Here is a 26,621-nt window from a genome sequence, read left to right on the forward strand (position 1 = left end):
GGAGAATGGCCTTAAGCTGAAGGACAGGTTCAGATTGGGTATTAGGAAGAAATTTTTTACTGTAAGGGTGGTGACGCACTGGCACAGGTTGCCCAGAGAAACTGTGGATGCCCCATCCCTGGAAGTGTTCAAGACAACATTGAATGGGGCTTGGAGTAATCCGGTCTAGTGAAAGGTTCCCTATCCATGTCAGTGGGTTGGAACTATATGATCTTTAAGGTTCAAACAATTCTGTGATTCTATGACTCTTTATTAAACCCAGGAAATTTTCTGTGCTGCTTCCTGTGAGGCAAACCCTTAGAGCAGCCAACTACAGAGCTGAGCTGAAATGTAATTTGGCTTTTCAGAGCCCACAGTAAGAGGGTTTATTTCATCTTTTAAACTCAATGCTCCTAAAACCCACCATGCTCCCTGGATGTAGTTTGGCCCAGAACAGAAGAAACTTGAATTTCTGCAATGTTTCTAACTAGGGATGAATTTGGAACATGCTGGAGAACCCATCACAGGAGTCTGGCACTGACACTGTTGTCATGGTGTGTTTTGTTCCTTTCAGAAATCGACCGAACCCTTCTGCAGTTAATCAACTTTCTGCTCTACTCTCCTGCACTAAGTTTGATGAATTGGGACGATGAATGCAAGCTTCTGCATCAATTTCCTAGTTGGGAATTAACTGGGGTTACTCTAATAAAATCTCTGAATGTGAGCAATCAAGATAGTGCATTCAGTGACACAACTCTTTGTAGGAGCAAACAAAATTAATCCACTGGGATCAGAGTTCCTTGAACACCATGAGAACGAGCCTTCTATGACGTACAAAACAAAGGATGTCTTACTCTCATACACACTTGACAGGAAATGGAAGAAGTGTCCCTTACTGGTATCATCCATTTCTACCATGTTGCCTGCACACATGGCAATACTGGTAAAGCATCACTTCAGCAATGGGGTTTTATGCTTGTCAGTGCTAAAGCAAACTGGACCATGACATAGACATATACGGAATTACTATCAACAGAACAATTTGCCATGCAGGGAAATTACACAAGGACAAGGGGAATGCTTTCCACATACTTAACGTAATTCCAAGTCAACGTCCTTTCATTTGTGCCAACACAACTAGCTTATTACTCCTGCTAAAGCTATCCAGTTTTCTCGGATATTTACAACTTTGCCAAACCTCCTTTACATTCTATACATTCATCAATGAAATATTCTGTAGGAAATAGTGTTTACAGCTTCAGAGGCAGGAGACTATGTACAAATTTGTTGCTAAATCACCATGCAAGAAGATGAGGAGGGGGGAAAGTGAAAAGAAACAGAATTGCTCCAGAACTCCGAGTATCAAAGAATGATTCCTAAACCAAGGCAGTGCTGCAACAGCAAGGTAGCGGCACACGAAATGAGAGTGTGCACCAGTAAAATCTCAATGCTCACTGCATTGCAGTGCTGGCCTGCCCCATGAAAACATTTATACTTAGAGTGAGAAATACTACAAGTAAATTTAATTACCATGAAAGATAAAAGCTTGTTGTTCAAAAACAGTCTGGGCATATCAGCTGTGTGGAGAATTATCATATACTGAACTAATGGCGTTTTGGTTTTACAGCAGAACTAATAAAATGGCACTAAGGGTATGAATCAGGCTTTTTTTTTTCCTGGATAAGTAAGTTCCATATAAAACTGTCCCCTGGATTTGGGGCCTTTTGCTGAACTTTTTTTTTTTTTAACCTCTTTCATGAATCTGTGTTGCTTTCCAAATCAAATTGCTTAAATAAAAGGCTATAAAATAGTAGTATAGAAACAGAGGACTTCAATTAACACAGGACTGCTCTCTTTTCATTTAAAGTCATTTAAGAAAGGTGATTTTTTCAATCCCTTTCTCTGGAAGAGAAATGAAAGCTGCTAGGGACATCGACAAGAAAGCAGAATGTAATGTCTAATGAGACTGAAGAAGTTTTAAAAGCTAGATATTTTTCACTAGGGGAATGCATGTGGAGACCATAATGTGATAGGGTGACATTAGCATAAATAAATGATAAGTAAAATTGAGCCACAGATATGGTTTGTACCATTATCCTAATGCTGAAATTAAAATACTGAGATCAGGCTTCATTTCCTGTCTTTGTGTGTGCAAATGCACCTGGTGTTCAAGCAAAGGAAGTGATGTCTCATGTAACTAAGCTGCTAATCCACACAACAACTATGCTGATATTTGCCCACGTATTGCTAGTGGTTAGTCTTGATGTAGTGTGATTTTTAGTTATCATGACATAATGAAAGCAACATAGAGGTAAATTTTCTTGTCTTTAAAAGAAGATGATTAAAATAAAATGACTGGAGGAGAATTTTTACTCTGGAGCAATTCTTTTAAAGTCAACTGATTTTTTTTGGGTCCACACAGGCATTATTGAGAACAGAACTGGATTCACTAATTTAGTTTTCCATTAATATACAATAAAAGTATCTCGGGAGTTTTATGATTTTATAGCATGACTATGAAAGGGGAACTGAAGAGGCTGAATGCATAACAGTCAGAAAAAAAGGAAGAAGGGAAAATGCATTAAGTACTTAAGTGAGATGGAGAAAGGTGAAGCCAAGGCAGTTCATTAAGGATGCTGCAAATTGCTTAATGTGAGAACTGAATCTCTTTTCATGATTTAGGCATATTGCTGGCTTCTTATTAATAATAACAATAATAAGCGACATGACAGAGAGAGCTCATGAGTAGTGCCAGGTGCACGAGGAATACAGAACCAAAGTGAGAGGGAAGTGAAATGGTTAGAAAGGTAGCAGAACAGACTAGGCATACGCAAGACAGAGTTAAATACCAGCCAGAAATCATCTGACTGCAGTTTCCTCTTTTATACTGGCAAGCAAAGTGACAGTGCAAATAATGTGGCAAATACGAGGAAAGAAAACTTAAAATCAGATGTATGTTTCTAAAAATGCTGTCACTACAGTGCAGAGGAGTCTTGGAGGCCACAGAAAGACCTCTCAAGAGAGGCGAAGTGGGATGTTTTTTAAAAAAGCTTCTAGCTGACATTTAAAGGCTTGTCAAACACCACATAGGTGTACTTCATGTCTGATAATAAAAAATATATATAGCCATGTCACCAACAAATGAAAGGACATTTTGTCTTGTTCCCACATGAAAATGTATGATGTCAGAGTTTGAAATCCAAGAACAAAGGTGCTCATGCTACACTAAGTCACACATATTCAATTAAGCATGCGCCTTTTCTCCTCCCTGATCATCAATTATTCTCTTAAAAGGAGTCGGGTTTTCTTTCTCCCTACCAATAGTGCAGTGCTCTCCGTTCCAGCCCGGGCTGCATTCACACTTGCCATCCCGGCAGGTGCCGTGCTCATTGCAGCGTGGGTGACACGCTCGCTGATCACAGGCTGTGCCCATCCAGCCCTCCTCGCAGCGGCAGGTGCCTCCGACGCAAATGCCATGTCCTCCGCAGTCCGCTGCACAAATCTCTGTGGGAGAGGAGACAACAGAGAGGAGGGGATATGGGTGGAGAGAAGGGAGAGGGAGAAAATCCAGAGTGTTATTGTTAAGAAAAGCAGACACACTTCACTACCTCGCCTTACGGGGCAATGAAAGGAATTCCTAGAGATCATAACACTAATCCTTCCTGACAATAAGAATCTAATAAGTATATTACAAAAAAAGAGATGGACATGGATTGCAAGAGTCTGATGTGATTGATCCTCCTATTTGCTTTCTAATTCTCTTGCACTCCTCAAGCCTTTGTGATGCTCAAATCCAAAGGGGAAGGCTCTTCCAATAAGCAGAACAAAAGTCACATTTAATTAAAATCTGTTTAACTGTGGAAACAATGTGCTGATAAACTACTGATGCTAAAGTTAAGTGCTGGCAAAGACTGTTTATGACTTCTTAAACCACGGTTCTGGGGATGGGATTCATCAAAATCCTTCTTCTCTCTTTAAAATTCAGAAAGGATATTTCTATTTCTACCAAATCTGCACATCTTCTATGTCCCTGTTCTCCTACCACCCCATTAAAAATGCCCTCTCAGGCATTCAGAGGTACAACCATACCTTTTGTGAGCCACATGCACTGGAGCTGATAGGATAGTGCTTGTTCCCAAGTCTTATCAGAGTTAATGGAAGCACAGTCACAGCTGGATATTTTGGTACTCACCTCCAAAAAGATAAGAGTTAAAGGACCTTGCCTTTTCAGGGATGCTTGCCTTCCCACCCTCCCTGAGCCCCAGTAGGCCTGAGGACATAGGCATAGTATTTTTGCCTAGCACCAGACTTATGTCTAAAACCTGGCATAGCCGTGGCATGAGTTTGGGACACCTTGTGTTTTTATCTACACTGTATTTGTCTGGAAAAACAGAGACTTGGTGGAGAAGAGATACCCACGAGTCAGGTGTTAAAAGTGCCTGTTAACATCATTACCATACAGGATTGATTTCAAGGAAAACACAAAGCCCAAATACTGATGCAGAGCTGCACTGCAGATGAAATTAAATGAATCTATTTCTTCATCTCCAGACTCATTACTTGGCTACTCCTCTTCATCTCTCATAATCCCTGACTACACTCTCCCCTACTCAATTGAAGGAGAGGCAATTCACAATATTTCAGCCTATGAGGTCTTCTCTCTGACTTCTTCCTGGTGCTTCTAAATTCCCAAATGTTTTGACCTCAAGCCTTCTGCTTCACTGAGCCATTTTATAGATTTTACAGGGTAAGGACACAGTTCCTTTTGGGGACACGGAGATGTGAGCAGAAGAAATGCTGAGCAGGGCTGGGCTGGAAGCACAGAGAAGGGTACCAGGGTACTCTGCACTGCACATTTTTTCTCTGTGTCACTGGCTGCATATAAAATATTCAAAACTACTCAGCCTGCATTAACATCACACCTGACTGAAATTCAGCTGTTGTTAAGTTGCTTTTAGTCTTTTCCTAATTAATACCCCGTTTACAGGACACTTGGGCTGTTCAAGAACTTTTGATATGCTCCTGATATAAGGCTGGAACATCCACTTCAGCTCCAGGAGGAAAGCTGTGCACACAGCAGAGCTGCAAGGTCTTCAGCCCCTTATGACGAAATGGACTCTGGTCTCCAAGGATCAGGGAGTTCTTTGGACAATTTAGTTATGATAGTAACAACAGTAATGCCTTGCATGCCTAAAAAACACCTGATTTTTCAAATGTGACACAAGAACAGTCTCTAGTTCCTGCTTTCCAAAAAGCTCAGGGTGGTGGAACAGTTTACAGTAAAACTCCTTTTACTGCAGCATAGTGGGTGCCTCCAAACCCCCTCAAACATTTAGTCCTATATGCTTAAGTCTCCTAGTGAAAGAACTTCGGAGTTCAAATGGGCTTAAGACACTCAGGAACTTGCCTGTATCATTTAGAATCAAACTTGCAAAAGTATTTGTGTATCTTGGGTACTTGAACAGAACACGTGCACATACCACTTGCTGTTGAGATATAACAGAATCTAATGTAAGATTTACTGGAAGCAAGTAGAAATTACACTATCAAACAATAAAGGCATGGCTGAGGAAGGGCTCGAGTTGCTGTGAGAAGATTTTATTTTGCATCTGGCATTGAAACACAGATTTTCACAGCTCCTAGCTGCGAGGGAGGTAATATCATACTACAGTATCCCACAGGAGCAGAAGGGATGGGCAGTTATTGACTTGCTGAAGGGCTGGAGCCCAGACGTGTGTTTTCTACTTTTTTCCCCAACTGCGAGACAGTACCGCAATGGAGTGTGGGCTGGTCAGGGTGGTGATGAACACACAGGACCTGCAAGTTGGTTAATATAGCAGTAAAGCTGCACTAAAAAAAAAAAAATAAAGTAAGTAAATTTGGCTCTCCTTGGCTGACCTGATGAACAGTCTGGGGGAGGATGAAGGAAACAGCAGATAAAAAATCAAAAGCTAGATTTATGGTGCTAAAATTTCAGCAAGCTGAGAAGAAACACCTTGAGAAAGTGCAAAGTCTGAGAGCACTGGTGTTTAAATCCAAACTCCAAAAATTATTGTTGTAGCCTGTGGTGTTTTCCAGCACACTTTTACCATAGGGCTACTCTAGTGCTAGACTGCAATCCCTTCTCCAGTTATTGGATTACATTCCTTATTCATAAGCGTTGAACTTTGATCTCAGAATATCAAATAAGATGTAATTTTTCTTGCTCCCAGTTTACCAAGCAATCCAGAGGATGCCAGCTTGGTCACTTCACACTTTCATTATGTCCTGTTCTCCCTCTTTGTAAAAAAGTTCTTCCTTATATCTAGTCTAAATCTGCCCTCTTTTAGTTTAAAACAACTATTCCTCGTCTTATCACTACAGGCTCTCTGGAAATGTCTGTCCCCATCTTTCTTATAAGCCCCTTTTAGCAGTAAAAAGACCACAATAAAGTCTCCCCAGAGCCTTCTGTCCCCCCAGGCTAAACAACCCCAACTCTCTCAGTCTGTCCCCACAGCAGAGGTACCTCAGTGCTCTGATTACCTTTGTGGCCTCCTGTAGACTTGCTCAAACAGGTCCACATCCTTCCTGTGTCGGGGATCCCCACAACTGGGTCCCAAAGCTGGATGCAGCATTCCAGGCCAGAGTGGAGGGGCAGAGTCGCCTCCCTCACCCTGCTGGCCACACTGCTTTGGATGCAACCCAGGGCACTACTGACTTTCCTGGGCTGTGAGCACACATTGCCAGGTCATGTCCAGCTTTTTGTCCACCCCCAAGTCCTTCTCCTCAGGGCTGCTCTCAATCCCTCATCCCCAAGCCTGTATGGATAGCCAGGGTTCCCCTGACTCAGGTGCAGCACCTTTCAGATAAAGTAACTAAGGACATAAAGAAGGACAGTGATGGATCCACAGGTAAATGTGAACTCTGAGACAGGCACATGACCTCCCTGATGTCCCAATATGCAGTCTTCGGTCTTATAGGTAAGATAGAAATGTCCAGAATGGTGGTGGAGGAAAACAACCCAGAGATAATAGGAATAGTGACAGTCAGAAGCCTTCCTGGAGTTATTTAAAGGTGTCAGACTAGGATAATGGAATGCATTCGAAAATGGAGAAGAGAGAAAAAAATGACGTTCTGAGAAGCAGAGTCTCTGTGTAGTCATTCCTATGAAAAAGGATGGAAACCCCCCTGGGACATTTACATCTTGACTGAAATATTTCTCAGACAACATGCTGTCAAGGAACAGTCTTGCACACGTGGGCCAGGGATATGCACTGCATGATATAAAACAAACGGATCTTCGGCTAACCCAGAATGGGAATGCTGGGAACATTTTGGGTTTCATCTTCCAGCCAGCTGAGACCCCAGCCAAACCACCACCCATGCACACAAAAGTGTACAGGTTCCAGGTTATGAATATAGAATTCATATACAATGGATACATAAGGAGGTTTGGATTCCCAGGCCCAAGAGTTGTAACATGGACTCCCAGCTCTGAAAAGCACTTGTGAAGCAAACTATTTACGACAGCCTCCCTAAAACGTAGTTTAATTATTTCTGACAGGGAACCAGGAGCCAGGAACTCTCAAACCAAAATCTTCCATTTAGCTGTCAGTTTAAAGATAGATGGGTACCCTACAATTTAAATAGCCTTGAAACACACAACCTGCTACGTGCCATGGTCCTTTATAACACAGCCCTTTCACATGTTCACAGGTTTCTAATGGGTGATTAAATAGTCAGGGTAGCTTTTACTTTTCTGGTGGCACTCAAAGAAATCATCAAAATGGATTTCAGATTAAGCTTCCACTTAAATACATGTCTTTTTGGACAGAATAAGACAGCTAAGGCTGTTTTACAGAAAAGGGCAGGTGAATCATTTTCTTTGACATTCAGTCCCAGGGACAGAATTTGTCACCTCTGTTCTTATTACAAGCTGCGTTTTTTTGGTACGTTTCCCAATTCTGTTGTTGAAATTAGAGGACATGATTAGCTACCATCTGAGCTGCATGAGCAAATGAGAAGGAAAGCTTTTAATTCTCCTATTACAGTATTCACAGACTGGCCAGCTGCACTATATTGCTCCTGCTTATTTAAGCTTAGTTAGAACGCTGTGCTTGTGCATAAAAGACCTGCCTGTTAAATATTTTCACACCAGCTGTTCCCAAAAGGTGACTAAATATTTCCTTTCATCTCTAATCTCATCCAGTGTTTGTATGAACAGCTTAGCCACTCCTTATCCTTTCCTAGAGGTGCACTGTGTTTTTCCTCATCTCATAGTGAAGCTCTCAAAGCTGTTTGTAGTTCCTTGAAGAGAGGGGATCCTCTGAGTAAATCTGGTGCGCAATTCTAAGAGCAAATATGAGGCTTAATGTCCTCAAAAAGCACCTCTGTGAGAAACACCTGGACTTTGAGTAATACCCTGTATTTTGCTCCCTGATGCTTGTACTTACCAGAGGGCAGTGATAGATGTTAATTGATTCATGGATGCAGACTTTTTTTCTAAGGAATCAAGTTCATATCAACATTCCCATCTGGAGTTTTGTCATGTTAGTGTCTTGGAGTGATGTCTTGCATTGCCTGAATCTCACCTCATGATATATCAGTCTTACTAGAAGAATTGAATTGAACCTAATTGTCCTCTGTGGGTCAAGAAGGAAAGAGAGATAGTTCCAGAGAATGATTCACTTGAAACCTCTTTCATGGAGAATTTCTGGAGCAGACAGTGCTCAAGGCATTGTTGAGCTTTGGGTGGTTCATCCAAAGGTCTTAGGTTATCATAAACATCATTCTTAGAAAGGGTAATGCCATTACAACAGGATTCTGCTTGTTTTTCATGCAAATTATCAAAAAAGAAATTACTCATCTTCAGTTCCAGGACCTGCTCTGTTTCATCACTGCTCACCCCCCATTAGTGGGGCTCAGAGGAACCTGGTCTAGTGGAAGGTGTCCCTGCCCATGGCAGAGTGGTTGGAAATAGATGACCTTTAAAGTCTCTTCCAACTCAAACCATTTTGTGATTCTATGAGCCCAGACTCAACTGCCTGCCAGCTAGTTTTTAGACAAATGGTTTTTCTTTTTTTTTCCTCATTATCTCCTCATCATTGGGGGAGAGATTTCCCTCTGGTCTGTTAAAACTGCCTCAGAATTCCTCAAGGGTCTCTTAAAATCCTAATCCATCTTGAATTCTACCCAAAATCTTGACAGTGGCTGCTAACATGCCTTAACTTCTCCACAGTGTGTTGATGAAAAAGGTAATGTAATTTTATTCTGTCTCCATCAGCATGTCTCTCTCTGTTGTTGTTCACTTGAAGTTTAAGAATCTCAACTATCTGAGGCCAAGGTTATCCTTTTTGTTCTGCATTTGCACTTGCCAGGTATAATAAGGTCACAGTCCATTAACAGCACTTCAGAAGTTAGAATACTAAAGCAATTACTCATACAAATAAAAAACTCGTACCTGCTTCTTTCTCTTTTTTCTTTTTTGTTGCATATCCTGCTAAAAACTGACATAAATCTATCCCCTTAAGAACAAAAAGTCTGCTATGTTGCCTTTGATATTTCAGAAGAAAAGTGGGAAAATAAACCTATCAAACACTAACCCACCAGTGCAGCGCTTTGTTCACAGCCTTTTTTAATTGATGGAACAGACACAGGAGCCTCCAACACAGGAAATGGCATAATTCAGAATTTCATATTATTTTCACATTACATTAAAGACTGGAGTTGGGAAAGGGATAATGATGTTAATTTGTGCTTCATTTCTAGCAAATCCACTTTTACATGTTTACCCCTATCCCCCCACAAATCCTCAAACTGGTTTGACAACAGTTTAAAGCTTTCCAGCTTAGAGAAGAGCAATGCACATGAAAATTTTTCTTTAGCATTCATGTGATGCAGAATCAGAGATTTAGCTGCTTCTGACCTGTCTGCTAAATCCTTTAATAAATATGGATTTAGTGCTAAAATATAAGATCAGATGAAACTGCTCAGAGCTTCCTGAAAACTGGGTCAGTTCCACTGGCCTTCAATATATTAACAGAAAATTTAATAATTAAAATCTGCTTTAACTGGGATTTTCCCATTTCAAGTTGGCTCATTTGAGGTCATTTCCAGCCTCAGACAGACTTTTTTTCCCAGGAAAGAAGCACAGGAGAGAGGCACTGCATGGAGCTAAAAGGCTGAGTTTGGTGAGGAGCTAAGCCTTGTTTTCACAACCTGCTTTAGAAGGTAATTTATGGCAAATATCTGGGAAAAGCAACAAATATAAAGATATAGATGAAAAAACCAGAAGGTGCGTGATCAGCATGATTTAGATAGCAGTGAAGTGCTAAAGACATTCTTCATAATGAAACACATTTTGCAGTGTTATGAAACTCTCATTCCTGTGATCTGATAACTCTGTAGTGACATGAACTCCTGTGCTGTTACTGAAGAAGACATAAAGCACATTAGCTTTTAAAACCATTCTTTTTACAAATGTTATAAGGAAAGGATCAAACTAGGCAGCAAGTAAAAACCTCAAAGGAGAGGTCTGGATTTTCTGTCGTTGCCAGTAGCAGATCTGTAGCATGAAGTCCTCTGAAAACCATCCTGGTTCAGTAGCGAACGGGGAATGATCGTGCAAGTTCTGTCCATGTCATTAACTGAGGAATGTGTTTTTACCTTCAGAGATCACGTTCTGAAAGCAATGTCTGCATGATTTAATGCCTTTAAACAAATCGTATGTTTATCTGTTTTTAAAGTATACACCAAATATGTAAATATTACTAATGTAGAAATAATATTGATTATTTATGTCTATAAATGTAAAACCTGTGCTTTTATGAGTGCAATTAAACTTTTGGTACTGAGATGACTCTCTGCTCCACTCAAGGGCCTCAACAAGTTTTACACAGCTCAGTAAACTGAATATAACTGAAAGGTAACAGCTATTTATTTTCTTTCCATGGATGAGGAAATCAAGATTTAGGGATGCTCTCTAGAGACTGAAAATGATTCCATCAGCTTTGCTATCATCCCTCATAAGGAAGAACACTGACCTTCAGCAATGGCTTGGAAATGTGACTTGGACATCTGAATTTTCACCTCCCGAACACAAAGACCTGAGAATCCTGGAATGCCTACACTGGGCAATGCATATCCTGCGTTAAGAGAGTGACCCTAACCAGGACACCTGAGATGGCCTGAATGCTGATTCTTGCCAGCTCTGCAGAAGGAGTACTGAGTACACATCTTCAATACACGTGCAGAAGGGGTAACTCTGCAACTCTGCACTTGCAGGAAAGACTGGGTATGCACAAAGGAGGTATAAAACACATTAGAACAGAAGAGGAGAAAGTTTTCACTCTAAGTGGTTGAGCCGCTATCTAGGAGAAGGGTTGGTGGAAATCCCTAATAAAAGAAAGGACCCATCTCTGGCCCTCAACTAGACACAAAATATTAACTCAACTTCAGCTTTTCCCCTAATTTTTCTCCTGGTATTTAGCTCTTTGCTGGCATAAACAGCTTTGTGTCTAAATGAAAGGCTTCTGCAAATCCTCTTCTAGGTGTCATTTTTCTCTGGAGATGCAAATCAGGAAGCAGGGTGCCTCTGAGATGCCTAATTTGGAGATGAATACATAGTCCACAGAGTAGCTCCTGACCTGGTGCTGAGCAGATCCAGGAGATGTGTCCATAACTGCCCCAGAACCCACCTCCATCTCCAAAATGAGTAATGAAGGAGTCTCTGGTACAGTGATATACTTAAACTGATGTATGTCTGTCCTCCAAGACTGAACCTCTGACTCTATAAGCATACAGGATTGGGCACAATGGGATTCTTGGGAATTCTTGCCAGGAACAGTAACAGTGAGAACAGGAGCACAATGTACACAGTTAGCTGCACAATGTACACTGGTATAGCTGGGATGTCTTTAAAAAAAAACAACTCACTTCTAAGTGCAATTACAGCTCACTTCATATTTGCATAAAGATCTTCCAGTTCTGGTCTGGAAAGCTTTAACTTTGTGAGATAATATTCCATTAAATTGGTTTGGTGCTTTTTATCAGCTTCTAGTTTCTGCAGTATTTATACTGTATTTTCATCCTTGCCTTAAATGCTAGGGACTGACCATCACATTGTGCCTAAAACATCTCCTCTATGGTTGTAATTTACTTTTGTTCTCATGTCAATCTTCCATTTATTTATTATTATGAACTCTATTTTAAACTGTCTCTTGTTGTTGAATAGCAGGACATGAAATGCCAGGTATTGTCAGGCTTCACTCCTGGAGCCGAGATTTGTTGAACAAAAATAAATATCCCAAAGTGCAGGATTATATTTTTCTCTTTGATCCTTAATTGAATCTCTATGCTTTCTGGGATGTGTGTTAGAGCTTCCCAGAAAAGAAACAATTCCTAATGTATTAAATGAAGCTCCTAAGAAGAATTCTTCTCTGGGCTAACTTTAATTTCTTCTCTGTGTCCATAAGGAAGAGATAATTTGACAGCAGAAAAGTGTTTTGTTCATGCTTAAAAAGAACAGATTTCTTTTCCAATTCTGCATATTTTGTTTTTTTTTTTTTAAATAAATTCAACAGATCACTTACAAATGTGTGTGCTGAAGTGATCACAAACTAGATTTGCTTGGGATACCCTTACTCAGAGCTCAGTCCCAATATGGTTTCGTTTTTCTTCAGACAACATTTTGCCAGAGAACTTAGAAATTTTGTTGTTATTGATCTTTTTCAAAAGGAGACACAGAACATGTATGAAACATGCAGGGCTGACATATCCAGAAGTTAGATGTCTGTCTAGGCACACAAATGGGATGCAGCAGTAGCTGTTCCAGAAGGTTTTTCTCTGCTGTGCTGTCCATATGCCTCGACACTGATCTGGAAGGATCACCTTTACTGAAAAGCAGCAGAGCTCCCTCCAAAGCACTTTCAAACTTTTGTCTGTCAAGATCATTAGAAAGTGCTCATTAGTGCAACTTGTGATGATAGTTTTTAGAGTATGAACCTCTTGTCATTTGGAAGGGGGCAGAGAGAATTTACTAATTCCAATGCATCCACTTCAGACAGCTTATTAAATCACGGATTTCTCACCTTCAGTAGACACCAATCCACTATATGACAATCATTGCTCTTATATTGTCTTCTTGCTTACTTTTGATGTTATTCTGTTTTACTGACTCACAGACTATTTTCCTTATTATCTAACCTTGGACATTCTAACTTGGAATGAAACATGGAATCATAGAATGGTTTGGGTTGGAAGGGGCATTAAAGACCACGTCATTCCAGCCCCCCTGCCATGGGAAGGACACCTTCCAACAGAACAGGCTGCTCAAAGCTCCATGCAACCTGGCCTTGAACACCTTCGGAGATGAGGCACCCACAGCTTTTCTGGGCAAGCTAGTTCAGTGTCTCAAATATGATTTGATGAAGCTGAAAACATCCAATAAACCTTTGCAGGAACTCTGATTGTGATGAGCTCCAACTGGGTTGGAGTGTAAGGTCACAGTCACGGGAGCTATCCACCAAGAGCAGCACGGAACTGACTGAACAGCATGGAATTGCCGGAATGCCAGTGGAGAAGCTGTGACATGGAACCTACAACCATGCTGAACCACATGAGTGAGGACAGTCTTTATCCAGCATAATCAAGGTAGGTCATGGCAGAGACTGACTGCACACAAGTATCCACCCTGCTGATATTGCAGCAGTATCCTGGTTAAAAGTAGGAATAGTCAGCAGCAGAGGTCTAGATTCAAAAATTAAGAGGCTCCTCATTTCAAAGGCAAAGTCAGAGAAAAAGCAAAAATTTGATCATCTGAGACTTTGTGATACAAATGTTAAGTTCTCAGTGATTCAAGAAAACATGCTAATTGCTCAGTCATCCTCAAAACATGGTATTTTAACAGTAGCCTGTTTTAAACACGGAATTTAATGCCTTGTGGTGGTGTGAAATTTTTCGAACTAGCCACATTAACATGAACCCCACTGACTCCAGTACAACACTGCTGTTTTCAGTCAGAAAAGTCCACAACACAAAGCATAATTGATCCAAACAAAAAGAACTTTTGAGCTCATGGTGTGACTGCTCAGGTCACATTTGGAGATAGGGAAAAACGCTGAACTAAAACTGGCATGCTGGGAATTTGCCCTAATCATTGTAGTAAACAAATAGGGGACGGAATAGTCTTCCCACTGCCCTTTTTAGGGGTACATAAATTTTCACTAATTACTGCTGGTATGAGAGAGAAGATTTGCTCATCACAGAATGCCTAAGGTCAGTGAGAACCAGGGACTGCTTGTTACACGACTGGACACACACTATTCTCAGCCTGAGACATGACCTAATCAGACCAAATGCTTTGTGATCTAATGGTCAGAGATAGACTGATGATATCATTGCTTCCACTGGTTTTGGCCAAGTCTGAAATGACAGCTAGAACACAAGTTTTCAGTTCCTTCAATCTTCCCTTCATCATTGTGTCTGACCAAGACTGCATGGACTGCTGCAGAGAAGTGGTTAGAAGTAAGGTCCTAAACATATCCCAGAGCTGACAGAAGTTTGATGCATCTCTGGTTGGCTAGGGAAATGTCCTAAAACAATTTCCCAGCTATCAGATTTGAAGTAGGAATACACAGTTGAAAGCTAAGTTGTATTTTCTATCTTAGTGGGATAGAAAATCCCCTCCCTTTATTATGTCCTTTTTATCTGCTGAGCACAAAGATACTTGGACTTTTGAAGAATTGGACTCCCCACAAAAATAACTACAGCCCATTTCAGCTATTATCTTTTTTTCCACCACATCAGGGTCTCCTTATACACATTTTTAATAAACAAAAGGAAAGGGAGTAAAAGGATATTCAAATGAAAGCCTCCCTGAATATTTCTATTTCAAAGGTTTGGGCAGATTTTAGTCTTTTATTGCATTTTTAATAAAAAGCTTAGAAGACTTTAAAAGCTAAGTTCATCTTGGCAATGGGTAGGCTAAAATCTGTACTCATGAACACAACATAAAAAATTCATGTTTTTCACAATGATAGTTCCTATTAACACTGTTGATTCTCTAGATTCACTAATTTCTTCACAATCCACAAAGCAGATATCTGCCAGGCAGAGCCTGTGAGAGCCTTGTGTAGTGGCACTGGGCTGCACACACTCTGCCCTCAGAGAGAGAAGTTACTTCTCTCCACACAAAATGGAGAAGATCACAAGTTCAGAAACCAGCATGTTATGCTTCTGCAAGGCGGAGGATGAAATTCCTGCTGGTACAAAACATTTCCTGACCTTCAATGACCATTAAAGGACCAAATTAAGGCCTTCAGGGATGAGTCTGCAATTTAGGTATTGAGCCAGAACTGATTTTGATGGTATCTTCTGAAGACCAGCTTCGACGACACTGTGCTACCAAAATTTCAGTTGCCCCAGACTAATGTTTCTCACAACTCTGCCAGAGCAGTGAGATGAACAAGTTACAAGCTGAAGGAAGAACATTCAAGGCAGCCTTTGACTACATAGCTATGCCCAACAACTTTTTCTTAAGTGACTAAGATGTTTATCAATTTTAGGAGTTGCATCCTGAGGTTTAGTTCTCTTGTTCTTCCTTATGTGTTCTAAATCTAAGAAAAAGACAAATCAGCAACTTCTTAGGCATTAAAAGGGGTCCTGGTCTGCAATATGGTACAAGCCTGTACATGAGAGCTGATGTTATATCCATCTTTTATAGAGACATTTTTATCCCTGAAGAAAATGACTGTTTAAAGAAAGAATTATATGAACATTTTCTAAGGATGGATTTTTATCTTGGTGGCCTTGGGCATGATATGAATTTAACACGAGATTTTGTTTTCAAAAGTTGACACCAGTAAGCCCAAGGAAGTAAAATTTTATCACACATGTTGTGTTAACCCTGGTGCTGTTTGACCAATGGCATTGTCTGGTAAGATATGGGAGAACTGTTTCTGTGAGCCCATACGTGTGTCTGTGTGCAATAGTCTCCTGCACAACTCCTGGTGAAAAAAAGTCATTGCAATGTAAAGGTGCATTTCCTTCAGCTTAACTCTTTAAAAGTTCATTCTTCATGGTCTCTTTATCTCTTAACTGGAATAGAGAAAAGATGCCTGTTCCAATGAACTGTACAATTTTGTGGTGAGGAACTCTGTTGGGTTCTTTCTACCTGAAAGACTGTCAGCATTGTTAATTTATACAACTAAATTGATACTGCAAAATTCAGTCATTACCATTAACTGATACAGGGTCTTAAATCTAATCACTGTTTGTGAATAGCCTTCAATTGATCCATACTCCTGCAAAGTAAACAGGAGCTTTTCCACTGACTTCAGTTCACTGTACAATAATTTATAAGAATATGGCTTCCCTGTAACCAGAGACATGGACACACACACACACACACCATGCTAGTCTTATTTTAAATCCAACTTCTCAACCTACTGAAAGTAAAGTCATGGAAGGTGGGTAAATACCCGGTCTTCTGCTAGCCCTGTGGCTACCCACACTATTTCCCCACTGTGCTTGGAGTCCAAGTTTATCTAGGCATACCTGTCATATATAGTTCTCCACAACACTGTAGCAAAGCTTGATAATCTGTCCTTGCTTAAGGTGAATTTTAAACGCCTAAGTATCTTTGTGATTGTAGACCTTCATAACAAAGTTTGTCAATAAGTCACTGGGAAGCAGCATTTCATTCCTGCCACAATGGGGAAAAAGGGGGCAGGTATAAAGTCAAATGCCATATCCTTAGAAAACCATGTTAGAAGAAGAAGTGAGGAGAGGATCTGTAATAGGACCAAAGTACTAGATTTCATGAGATATGGTCATGCAAGCTCAGCCTCAGTCTCTGGCCAGGCACATTCTCTCAGTCTTTTCAAAATGTGATGTAAAGTATCATAACTTCTTACTTCTTTACCGAGTCTCAGCTTCCAGTTTCTAACTCTTACTATTAAATGTACAGCCCATGATTTTATGTCTCCACTGGCAATTTAGGACTACCACATACAAAGTGCTATTCCTATTACTGCTCTTCTCCAGTGTATTTTTAAGGGTTTGAAGTACTGCCTGGATGTCAACCGTGCATAAAGCGAGTCATTTCGAATGAGTGATGGAGAAGGAATCCTTATCTGCATGCAGGTCATTCTACAACCACTGTCAACTGCCCAGAAAAAGTTACCACACTTAGGACACAGAGAACATAATTTCCACCGCTGCTTTGTATATTCTACTTTCCAATGATTCAAATGAATACAGTGCAAGTGAAGATGTCAACTACCAAAGACAACAGTGTGAAAATCACTGATTTAAATTTGAGGAGAGTGAAGGACAACACCAGATAATTCATTTAATAATGATTTTGCATCCAAGCTTAATACTGTTTTGATGGGCGTGGGATTATACTGATGCATCAGTGGGATCCCTCTGGTAAATGGTGCACTCCTCCAATGCAGATGACATGAATCACCTATTCATAGTGTCAGCATATAGTCAGCAAATGTCTTATGGTATGTGGTGTGCTGCCTCTTGATTAGCCAGAAATAGTTGGTCCAGTTTAAGTAGGTCAGGAGTGAGACTATATCACGTAGTAAGCTCTGTTTCACACTGCAGCACAGGCCGTTTCCTCCTTCCCACTACACTCACACAATAAAAGGTTAAGAGAGCTGCACCATAATGGCTTCGTTAGTTGACAGGTAGAGCTCATTAAGAGGTGAAGGGAGATAGCTCCCCAAAAGCCTGGGATACAGAGGAGCTGTGATAGCAGATTGGAAGAATGGGGGCAGGATCAGTGGCTCCTTAATTACCTTTCTTGTACCAAGCATTGCCTTGGACTTTTTAGCTGAACTGAGTTATAAAGGACTTTTCTATATTTGTTTGTGCAACAGTACTAAGATGCAAAAGGGAAATGATTTAATTATTCCATGGAGAAATCAAAATACCACTTTTATTGCTCAATACAAGTTATCTCTGGAATTATTTCCGTACCTTTCTCTAAGGTGCTCTTTTTACTATTTGGGAATCAGCCAAAAATCCAGTGTATATTGAGGGAAAAGTGATCCTACAAAACTGTCCCTTGCACAAAAGGGTGAAATATGTTTGAGAAGCATTTTCCCTGAGTGACAATTATGAGGTAGTACAGCAGCAGCCCTATCTCAACGTATACTGGCAGTGGGCAGACACAGAAAGCAAAAAAACCCCAAAACGTGTAATTACTTCTTCCGACAATGCAGTTCAGAATGGGAATCTCTCAAAAGAGATTGAATTGCGCAGCTTGTCTATGAAGGCTAAGTGGAATGAAGAAAGATAATACAAAGAGGAAACAGAAATCTCTGTAATATCATTGTTTTGTGAAAAGTAAGGGTTTTATCCAGTAATCTCTGTTGTCTAGATTACCACAAAAGGCAGGTAAAATCTACCTACTTAGCTGAAAGATGCAGTCTAAAGTTCAAAGAGGCTCTAGTTTTATTTTCTACATATGACAATCCACAGATTTCACCTACTGCTTCCATACTGCCTGATAACCTTCTAAATAAATACAGCATACAGCACTGCAGACAGGTACTGTTCTTGACTTCAAGGTGGTAAGAGGTGGAAAATCCACTGTGCCTCCTCATATTCTGGGTTTTCAGATAATTATGCTGTTTCCAGGGTATGCCTCTCCATGTGGTTTATGAAAGGGGCTGTCCTTGGCACAAACCCACGTGGGCACGGTTCTATAGATTTCACAGCCCCTACTACTTTGCTGAGCTGAGGGTGATTTCTGCAACTACTTAGTTCTTTCCCTTAGTAATTCTTCTGTTCTTTTTGGTCCTGTTTTATAGGAAAATAAAATCCGTCCCCTTTAGTCCCTTCTACAGAACCCCCACCCCAGCAGGCTGGGCAGTGTGTTATTACATGCAATAACACGCCTGCTCACTCTATTTTAATGATGCAAGAAGAGTACCACATATCCTGTGAGTAAATCTGTCTTTCAAATCAAGTCATCAATTCAGTGGAAAGGCCTGGGTTAGAAATGGAAGTTTACAAATCACCTTAGCTGCGATTTTAGCTGTGAGGCACAATAACCCGAATGTTACAAGCAGCTCAGTGAGGAAAAAGGTCTTGGAATGATGCTCAAGTTTGTCTCAAATAACTTCATGCTGCCAAAGAAAGTTTATACTAGATGGATTTATAAAAGCAGTATAAGGAAAGCTTATAAATCATCTCTATGTGACCCTGCAAGTTAACAAAGGGAAAGTGAATTCTCTTTGCACATAGAAATAAACATTTTTCCAAATCCATCCCTGCAATCCCCAAACCTCCATACAAACACAGAATAATGACTCAATTATGAACTATGCCACAGAACCACTACAAATACATGACTACCTTTCCCCTTATGGTGGTTTTAAAAATAAACCCAGAGAGAACGGAACTGAAGATGTTAATGCGGGGGAAGGGAAAGCCTGGGACCAAACTTACCTTCCCTTCAATGCATGACAGCTTCCCTACTACATCTGCAAAAGTTTTGATCAACCTAGTTTCAGCCCCAGGCACGCAGAGTAGACTTCCTCTTCTGCTTATTCCTCAGTCCAGTCAACTTTACTTCATGACAAGCTTCTAACATCCAGCCTAAATGATGATTGTCAAAAAGGTGCTCTTTTTATGTTCTTAGACCAGTTTACTCAGTTTGCCTCATCCTTGGAAATTATTCTCTTAAAATACTTGCTAATGGTTAACTTTATTTTCTTTACTCATGACAGCAATTCCTCGGGGAAATGTTTACATAATTTTTCTACTATATCCACTCTCCTAATAGCTTTTTTTTTTGGGTTGCTTTGCTGAAAATTCCTTTCATTTCACTGCCTATACTGAGCTGCCCTGGATTTTTGGCCTAGTTCCACTCCAGTTGTGCAAAGTATAGAAACTGTTATTCCTGGGGTCTCTTTTTTGTGAGCACACAATACAGGACAAAAGCTCAAGGACTGATATTCCATAGGTTCTGACTATTTAAGGTATTCCACTATTTTTCAGTGTGGCCTCTAAGAGCTAACTGCATTTGGAAGAAAAGGTTTCTGAATACTTTTTCTTTAGCCTTCAATTCACATACCTGATGCAGATTTTGAGCAAGTTGCTCACTCAGAGGGGGAATGCAGGAAGGTCGCTGTTCCAAACACCTACACAAAACTGCCTGTAAAAATGTGCCTTCTTGGTAGCTGCTTATACTAATAAATACTTTTACTCAGTAAACCTGTTTTTCAGTTGGTAGAGGACAGTCTTTTAATATGAACCTCATGAGGCACTCATCGTCCTCTAGCTGAGCCTAGAAAGCACAAGCTTTGAATTCAGAAGGGAAAGGAGATCTGACAGATTACCAAATCTTTCTTCTTGTTTACAGTCACCTAAAGATTATTTAGTCATCTCCTAAAAATCAAAACAGACCCTTTAGTGGCTACTGGGGTTTATCAAGAACTATCACCAGAACAAGAAGTTATATGTAGACTATCAATTACATTTACAGCCATATAATGAACAACAGCAAGCCTAGGTGGCTTTAATGGGGTTATTTATGATATTACTCTATGCTCAGCAATGGAAGCAGAATTATTTATGTAACTGAACTCTGGAATTTCTGCTTCCAGTCATGCCCCAGGTGTGCTTCACAGGAACACATCTCTAGCACTTTTTCTGCAGATCTGAGTATTTCACAAAGCTTAACGAAAGACCAACAGTAAGTCAGCGCTGACGTTACCGATTGAGCAGTCGTGGCCAGTCCAGTTGGGATCGCAGCTACAGAGTCCAGTATCCGGGAGGAAGGTCCCATGGCCGGAGCACTGATCCAGACACGTGGCTCTTGGGGTCTCACAATTTGTTCCTCCCCAGCCAACCGAACAGTGACATTCTCCTCGTACGCACACGCCTCGTCCCGAGCAGGTAGGATCCATGCAGTCCACTACGTGTGAGAAGGAAGAGGAAGCAGACAGGGAAAGCAAATGGGAATTTCAGGAAAAAAGCTATCAGACTGCCATCAAAACAAACATATTTATACAGTATCTCAAGGTTTCAACCAAAAAGCCCTGCTGTGAACAAAACAGATGCTTCGTGCAAAAATTCAGTGCCCCTAAAAGGCAGTGAGACCTAAAATACCTACATGAAAAGCAGAGAAAAATCTAGTGATGAAATCCATTCTTTTATGCAGGTCTGCACTAATAAGTGATCCTTCTGGTAAGAAAAGGCTAATATCAATTAAGAATAGAATAAGAATAGTATTCTCTCGTACACAGTGTGTCTTCATTTATTCTATTAGAATAACCTAAATTACTATTATTAATGAATTCAAAGCCGAGCCCTAGTTTTCTGAGATAGAATTTTGCATAGAGATTCAGCAGAATCTGACATTCTTATTCAGCAAAATACATGCTTAAATTGAAGAATGTGCTTAAATCTATACAGGTTTCATGGAGACTTAACAGAAATTTCCCATTGAAATATATCCAGAGACAGTTTTTCTGGAGTAAGGATTAAAACAAAATAATTTTTTTTATAAGGTGTTCTTCTGGTTTTATTTTTGGTCAATTAATACTCTTTTTTAAATGTCTGAGGTTTACTTTCCCCCCCAAAGAGTCACTTCCCTAATGAGATCAGAGACCATTCAGTTAGTGGTGTAGCAATAAACACCAAAAGACCAAATGTACTCCCTGCCTGATTCCTGAGTTATGTGTTTTGTAGGCAACTGTCAGCTGCTCTGCCCACAGGGGAATTTCACCCAGCAATCGAAAAATAAGAAATGCACCAGACACCCTTCCAGAAAAACCTACTGGAGGAGTCGATCATCTATTTATAGATAAAAGCTGATAGGACAGCCTAGAGAAATTCTTCCCATCTTTTGAAACGGTGTGTGGCAGTTCCCTGGGGATTGGTGACAAGTGTCAGTCTGGCTAAGCAGCACAGGAAAAGCTGTCCAGCTCCTGGCTCTGATACAGCAGAGCAGAACATGGCCACCGCACACATGGCAGGTTTGTGGTTCAGTTTTTAGCCCTATAAAAGCTAATAAGAATTCCACTGACCTGTTTAAGATCCAGAAACCTTAAAAGGAAGCACAACAGCTGCTCTGATAATTCCCTGGATTCTCAAACCCTTCTCAGTCTGACAAGCAATGGCTCAGTTATTACTATCCCAAGGCATGAGAGAGAATTTTCATTTTTGTTTGATTCCTGGAGCTCTGCTCATAGCTGGAACAATCCTCAAAAATTTTAAGAGGCTGGAAAGGATGAGTCCATAAATCTCCTTCACTGTTAGTGAGCTGGGAGCGAGGGTGCCAATTTTAGCATGAGACCCTTGAAGCCCTGGCCCTGTTCTTTCTCAGCAGTAATAAGTATGAAAAGGACTAAGGGATAGAGTAGCAGCCTCGTCCGTTCTCAGCAGATGGTTTGAACATAGAGAACAAAGATCACAGGCTAACTGACAAGAGGCTACCTCCAGGCAATTAATCATCCCCTCTGAAGGTCAATTGGGAAAAAGGTGAGTTTTACAGGGGCCTCCATCACAGGAGGCGGACAATCTGCTATCTCAGCTCTAACACAGATGATTATAGGAGGGGAATGTGCATGTCAGAACCCCCCATTTATCATAATCCCAAGGCCATTTTTCATGTTGAAATGAGCCCTTTCAGAAAATGTCACACACAATGGCTACTTTAATCTCAGCCTCACTAGCTGTATCTCTTTAGGCTTTCTGCACCATCGGAAGGGCCCTGGGACAGGATTACAGGCTTCTGCTTTCTTCTTAATCAATTGCTTAGTGGATTTGGAGTACAATGGTATATTTTTAGGGAGTTCTGCTTGACCAATTTAGCTGCTCAGCTCTGGGAGAAGCAGAGATGGGGAGCTGGGCAAGAGGGCAGAGCTGACAAAATCTAGTATACCTGGAAAAGAAAAAAAAAAAAAGCATATGTCTGTGTTGTTCGTTGGAAAATGTCCCAAATGGTCAAATTCTTGGTTGGAAAATGCCCTCTTTATAGTTCAGCCTTCTGCAGAATCTTTGCCAGGGAGATAAATCATGCAGCAAGCAAGGTTAGTGCCTCTTCTACACTTTTCCCCAATATGCTTCATGCTTCATTGGTCACACAAGTTATTAGGCTTATTCGGTGCCCAAAGAGTAACTTCTCATTTTTCATTGCTTAAATTTGCTCCCCTCCCTGTAATGTCTCGCTGGCTTATGCCACAAGCCTTATAAAATATGGGCCAATAAACTAAGGAAGGAGAAAAGAAAAACTCGCGTAGGATTGTTGGCTGATGTTTTATAAACATTGCTGAACTTCTATGGGGGAAAAAGAAAAGACAGAAGAAACCCTGGAATGAAAACCCATTACAAACATGGATCAAGAAGGGAAGCTACGAGAACTGAGAAATAATAAAAAGTAATCAATACCAGATGGCCCTTCTTAGAAGAGAAATTAAAGAGTAAAAGGAATTTAAAAAATAGTATAAATCAACTTTTTTACTAGATCTAAATATATATATATGTCCTCAAGATTTCCCACATGGCATATTTCTGAGTTACTTACCTCCTCACAACACAATACAAATTATGCCTTGAATATCAAAAACATGCATGCTTGGAAAAATACTAAACAGCCCATATGAAAAAGCGTGTTCTCTTTGTTCTTCCTCCTTTTTCAAGTTTTGACCTAGTGGGACTGACACTGTCCCCTGCTACAGTGATAAAATAAAATAACTGAGTAGTGCCTGGCTTTTCTGCTTTAAATGTGACCCGGGAAAAAATGGTTCCTGTTAGAAAAAGGGCAAATCTCACTCTGATTTACACACATTAAACACTTCTTGCTGGAGGCAAAATCAAGATATTTTCATTTCTGTTTATCCAGTAAAGATATGATCTAGCAAATAGGAGGTCTACAGAGATGCTTGAAAGATACTTCAGTAGTCACAGTCTTCGGGTTTTGCATGCCCCACAGCTTCATTGAATTGTGCTTTAAGCCAAAATGAAGCTTTCTCAAGAGATGGCTTATTGTTATAAGAGCTGATACTGTCTTCATCTCTAACGTTTACTGGCACTGAAGCCATGCTACATCAGAGATGTCCCACTCCAATACATTTAACACGTCAAAAAAATTGCTAGATTAGATACCATTTGAATGTCTGAAGCCAATTCAGCTATTTTCATTGTCTATAAAATAAAGCCATTTCAGATGAATCTTTATCCTGCATACATGAAGACAACCACAAATTAATTCAAGCCATTGTCATTCTTAAATGTATCAAATGATGTCTTTCATTTATCAGGTGGTGAAGGGGTCTTACATATGTACTTGTAAAAGCATAACTTAAGAATGATTATTGATCAGGTCACAAGCATAGAATTTTGAGGACAGTTTTCAAAAGTGTTGAACAATAATGCACTTTTGGATATACTTTTGTCACTCTCTCAATGATTTATACACTTAGAAATCTGTCCACTTTTTCATTTAGCTGTAAGAAGCAGTCACAAACTCAGGAAGATAAAGATTTATGTTGGCAGGTGAGTTCCTACACAAAAAGATTAAAGGTAAGTATTAAAAGGAGCTGTAAATCTAAATGTAAATGAAAAATATTTGGGGGCTAGTGTGAGAAAAAAGCTATGGAAGAGCATTGAAATAATATCTGATTTTGAAGTAGAATTTAATTCAAGTCCTGAGCATTTCTAAGCTTTTAAAGCTGACAAGGATCAGGGACTTTCTCTCACACGCCACCATTTTGTGGATGTAAGCAACTGAAATTGCTTGGCATAGCACAGCAGAGAAGAAAGCACTGTAAAAGTAATTATATGTTTAGATGTGTAAATGGAAACGATGCTTTAATAAGAACATTTGAACATATGATTAGCTGTTCTGGTCTTTCAACTAGATTGTTCTATCTGAGGCATTTGATGGCTTTTCATCCAATTACTGAACAAATATGATAGCTAACGATGAGTTATGACAACATATCATTTTTATGTTGTATCCATCTATTGTATCTCTAAGGTGCCTATTACTGTTCTGTTTAAGTGCCAGTCTGATCCTGAATTGCCTCCATCCACAGAATTACAGAACAACAATCAAAGCAAAAGGCTAATTGAATGCATCTTGCAAATACCTTCTTCACAGCTCTCGCCTTTGTATCCTGGGTTGCAGATACAGGTGCCCATGATGCATGTGCCGTGGTTATTGCAGGAGACATCAATGCACTGGTTGGTTGGGACATCACACTCTGCTCCCTTCCAGCCACTATGGCACAAGCACCTTCCTTTCATGTACTGCCCATTCCCACTGCACAGCACCGGGCAGGACGCTATGAAGAGACAACAAAAGTCACATTAAAACAAATGGAAAATCACTTCAAAAAGGAGCACAAGAGCCCAGCATGTAATTTACATTCTTCATACACAGTCTTCACTGGGGTATGTTGCTGTTTGTTTTGCCAAAACCAAATCTTTTATATGGATGACACCCAGCTGTTAACTCTATTATCCTATGAGTGTTTAAAACAAACAGTGCCCTTAAGTTAGGCTCTCTTCTTACTTTGTGTGTCTGATACCTTTTTCGCTAACTAAACTCGTAATTTTCTTGTATTCTGATTTTTCAATGTACTGATGTCTTCTTTCAGCAGCATCGCTGACCTTAGATTGCATATCACTCTCCCTTGACCTGCTGCCAGACTTGCTGTGACACTGCCTCTGCTGTGGACTTCATTGGGCACACAAATCACAAATCACCCTGTTTTTTGCTGGGTTAACTTCCAGTTTTATGGGTTTCAGTTGCTTTGCTCAGAGCCCAGAATGCCACATTGAAACTACTTCCCTGATTTAGCTCATGTCATCCCATCAGCTACCAACTTTTTTCCCTGAAAGGGCTGTCAAGCACTGGAACAGGCTGCACAGGGAAGTGACTCATTCACCACTCCTGGTGGAATTTAAGATGTGTGGATGTGCCATATGGGGACAGGGCTTAGTGGTGGATTTGGTAGTGCTGGGTTAAGAGCTGAACTTAATGAAAAGAGTTTTAGAGGTCTCTTCCAACCTTAACAATTCTATGGTTCTAATGGAATGTCCAGCCCCCATTTTTGGCTATCACCTCTGCTGCACTCAATTAATCACCAGCCACAATGCAGAATTGGCCTCTACTGTTTCCAAATTCCCTGTAATAAAAGCTGTGTAAATCTGTCCTCTGATATTTGTATCAGTTATAAAGGATTTATAAAGGATTTTTAATTGTCCTTGCTTCCAGCAAAGTCAGCTGACTCTCAAGGCCACCCAGATACAGGATTTCTTCCCTGTGATAAAGGGAAGAAGAGGAAGATGACAAGCTCAAGCTGTGGCACGATGGATCCCAGAATTAAGCATTTCTAGAGCTAAATTTGGAAACTGCCAAGCAGAGTGGGATGGGATGAACTGAAGGATACAGAACAGGTTCCCCAAGGAAGCAGAGGGCATCAAGGACCAGACCTCAGCCTCCATGACCACAGCTTTTGCAATCACTGCTCTCCAGCTCCTTTCAGATGATGCCTTCTCCTTATTCTATTCTCCACACCAGCCATATTATGCTCCTTTTGTCCTCTGCTCTGATTTTTCCAAGGAAGATGCTGATTTCAATCCCTCAGAAGCAATAGCCTTTCCCTGTTCACTCTACCTTAAAACTTCTTGCT

General features: G+C 40.4%; 1 protein-coding gene across 5 annotated transcripts in view; it reads right to left on the minus strand.

The window, feature by feature from the left end:
• TENM4 (teneurin transmembrane protein 4) overlaps nucleotides 1–26,621 on the minus strand; it is a 1,563,960-nt gene that overhangs the window by 124,427 nt on the left and 1,412,912 nt on the right. For all 5 annotated transcript variants that reach the window (XM_032099028.1, XM_032099031.1, XM_032099030.1 and 2 more), the window contains 3 exons: nucleotides 25,074–25,268; nucleotides 20,693–20,893; nucleotides 3,298–3,483 (listed from right to left, as the gene is read on the minus strand). In XM_032099028.1, the coding sequence (XP_031954919.1) occupies nucleotides 3,298–3,483; nucleotides 20,693–20,893; nucleotides 25,074–25,268 (582 nt within the window). The remainder of the gene's footprint in view (nucleotides 1–3,297; nucleotides 3,484–20,692; nucleotides 20,894–25,073; nucleotides 25,269–26,621) is intronic.

The sequence above is a fragment of the Corvus moneduloides genome, chromosome 2, assembly GCF_009650955.1.
Source record: "Corvus moneduloides isolate bCorMon1 chromosome 2, bCorMon1.pri, whole genome shotgun sequence".
NCBI classification, from domain to species: domain Eukaryota; kingdom Metazoa; phylum Chordata; class Aves; order Passeriformes; family Corvidae; genus Corvus; species Corvus moneduloides.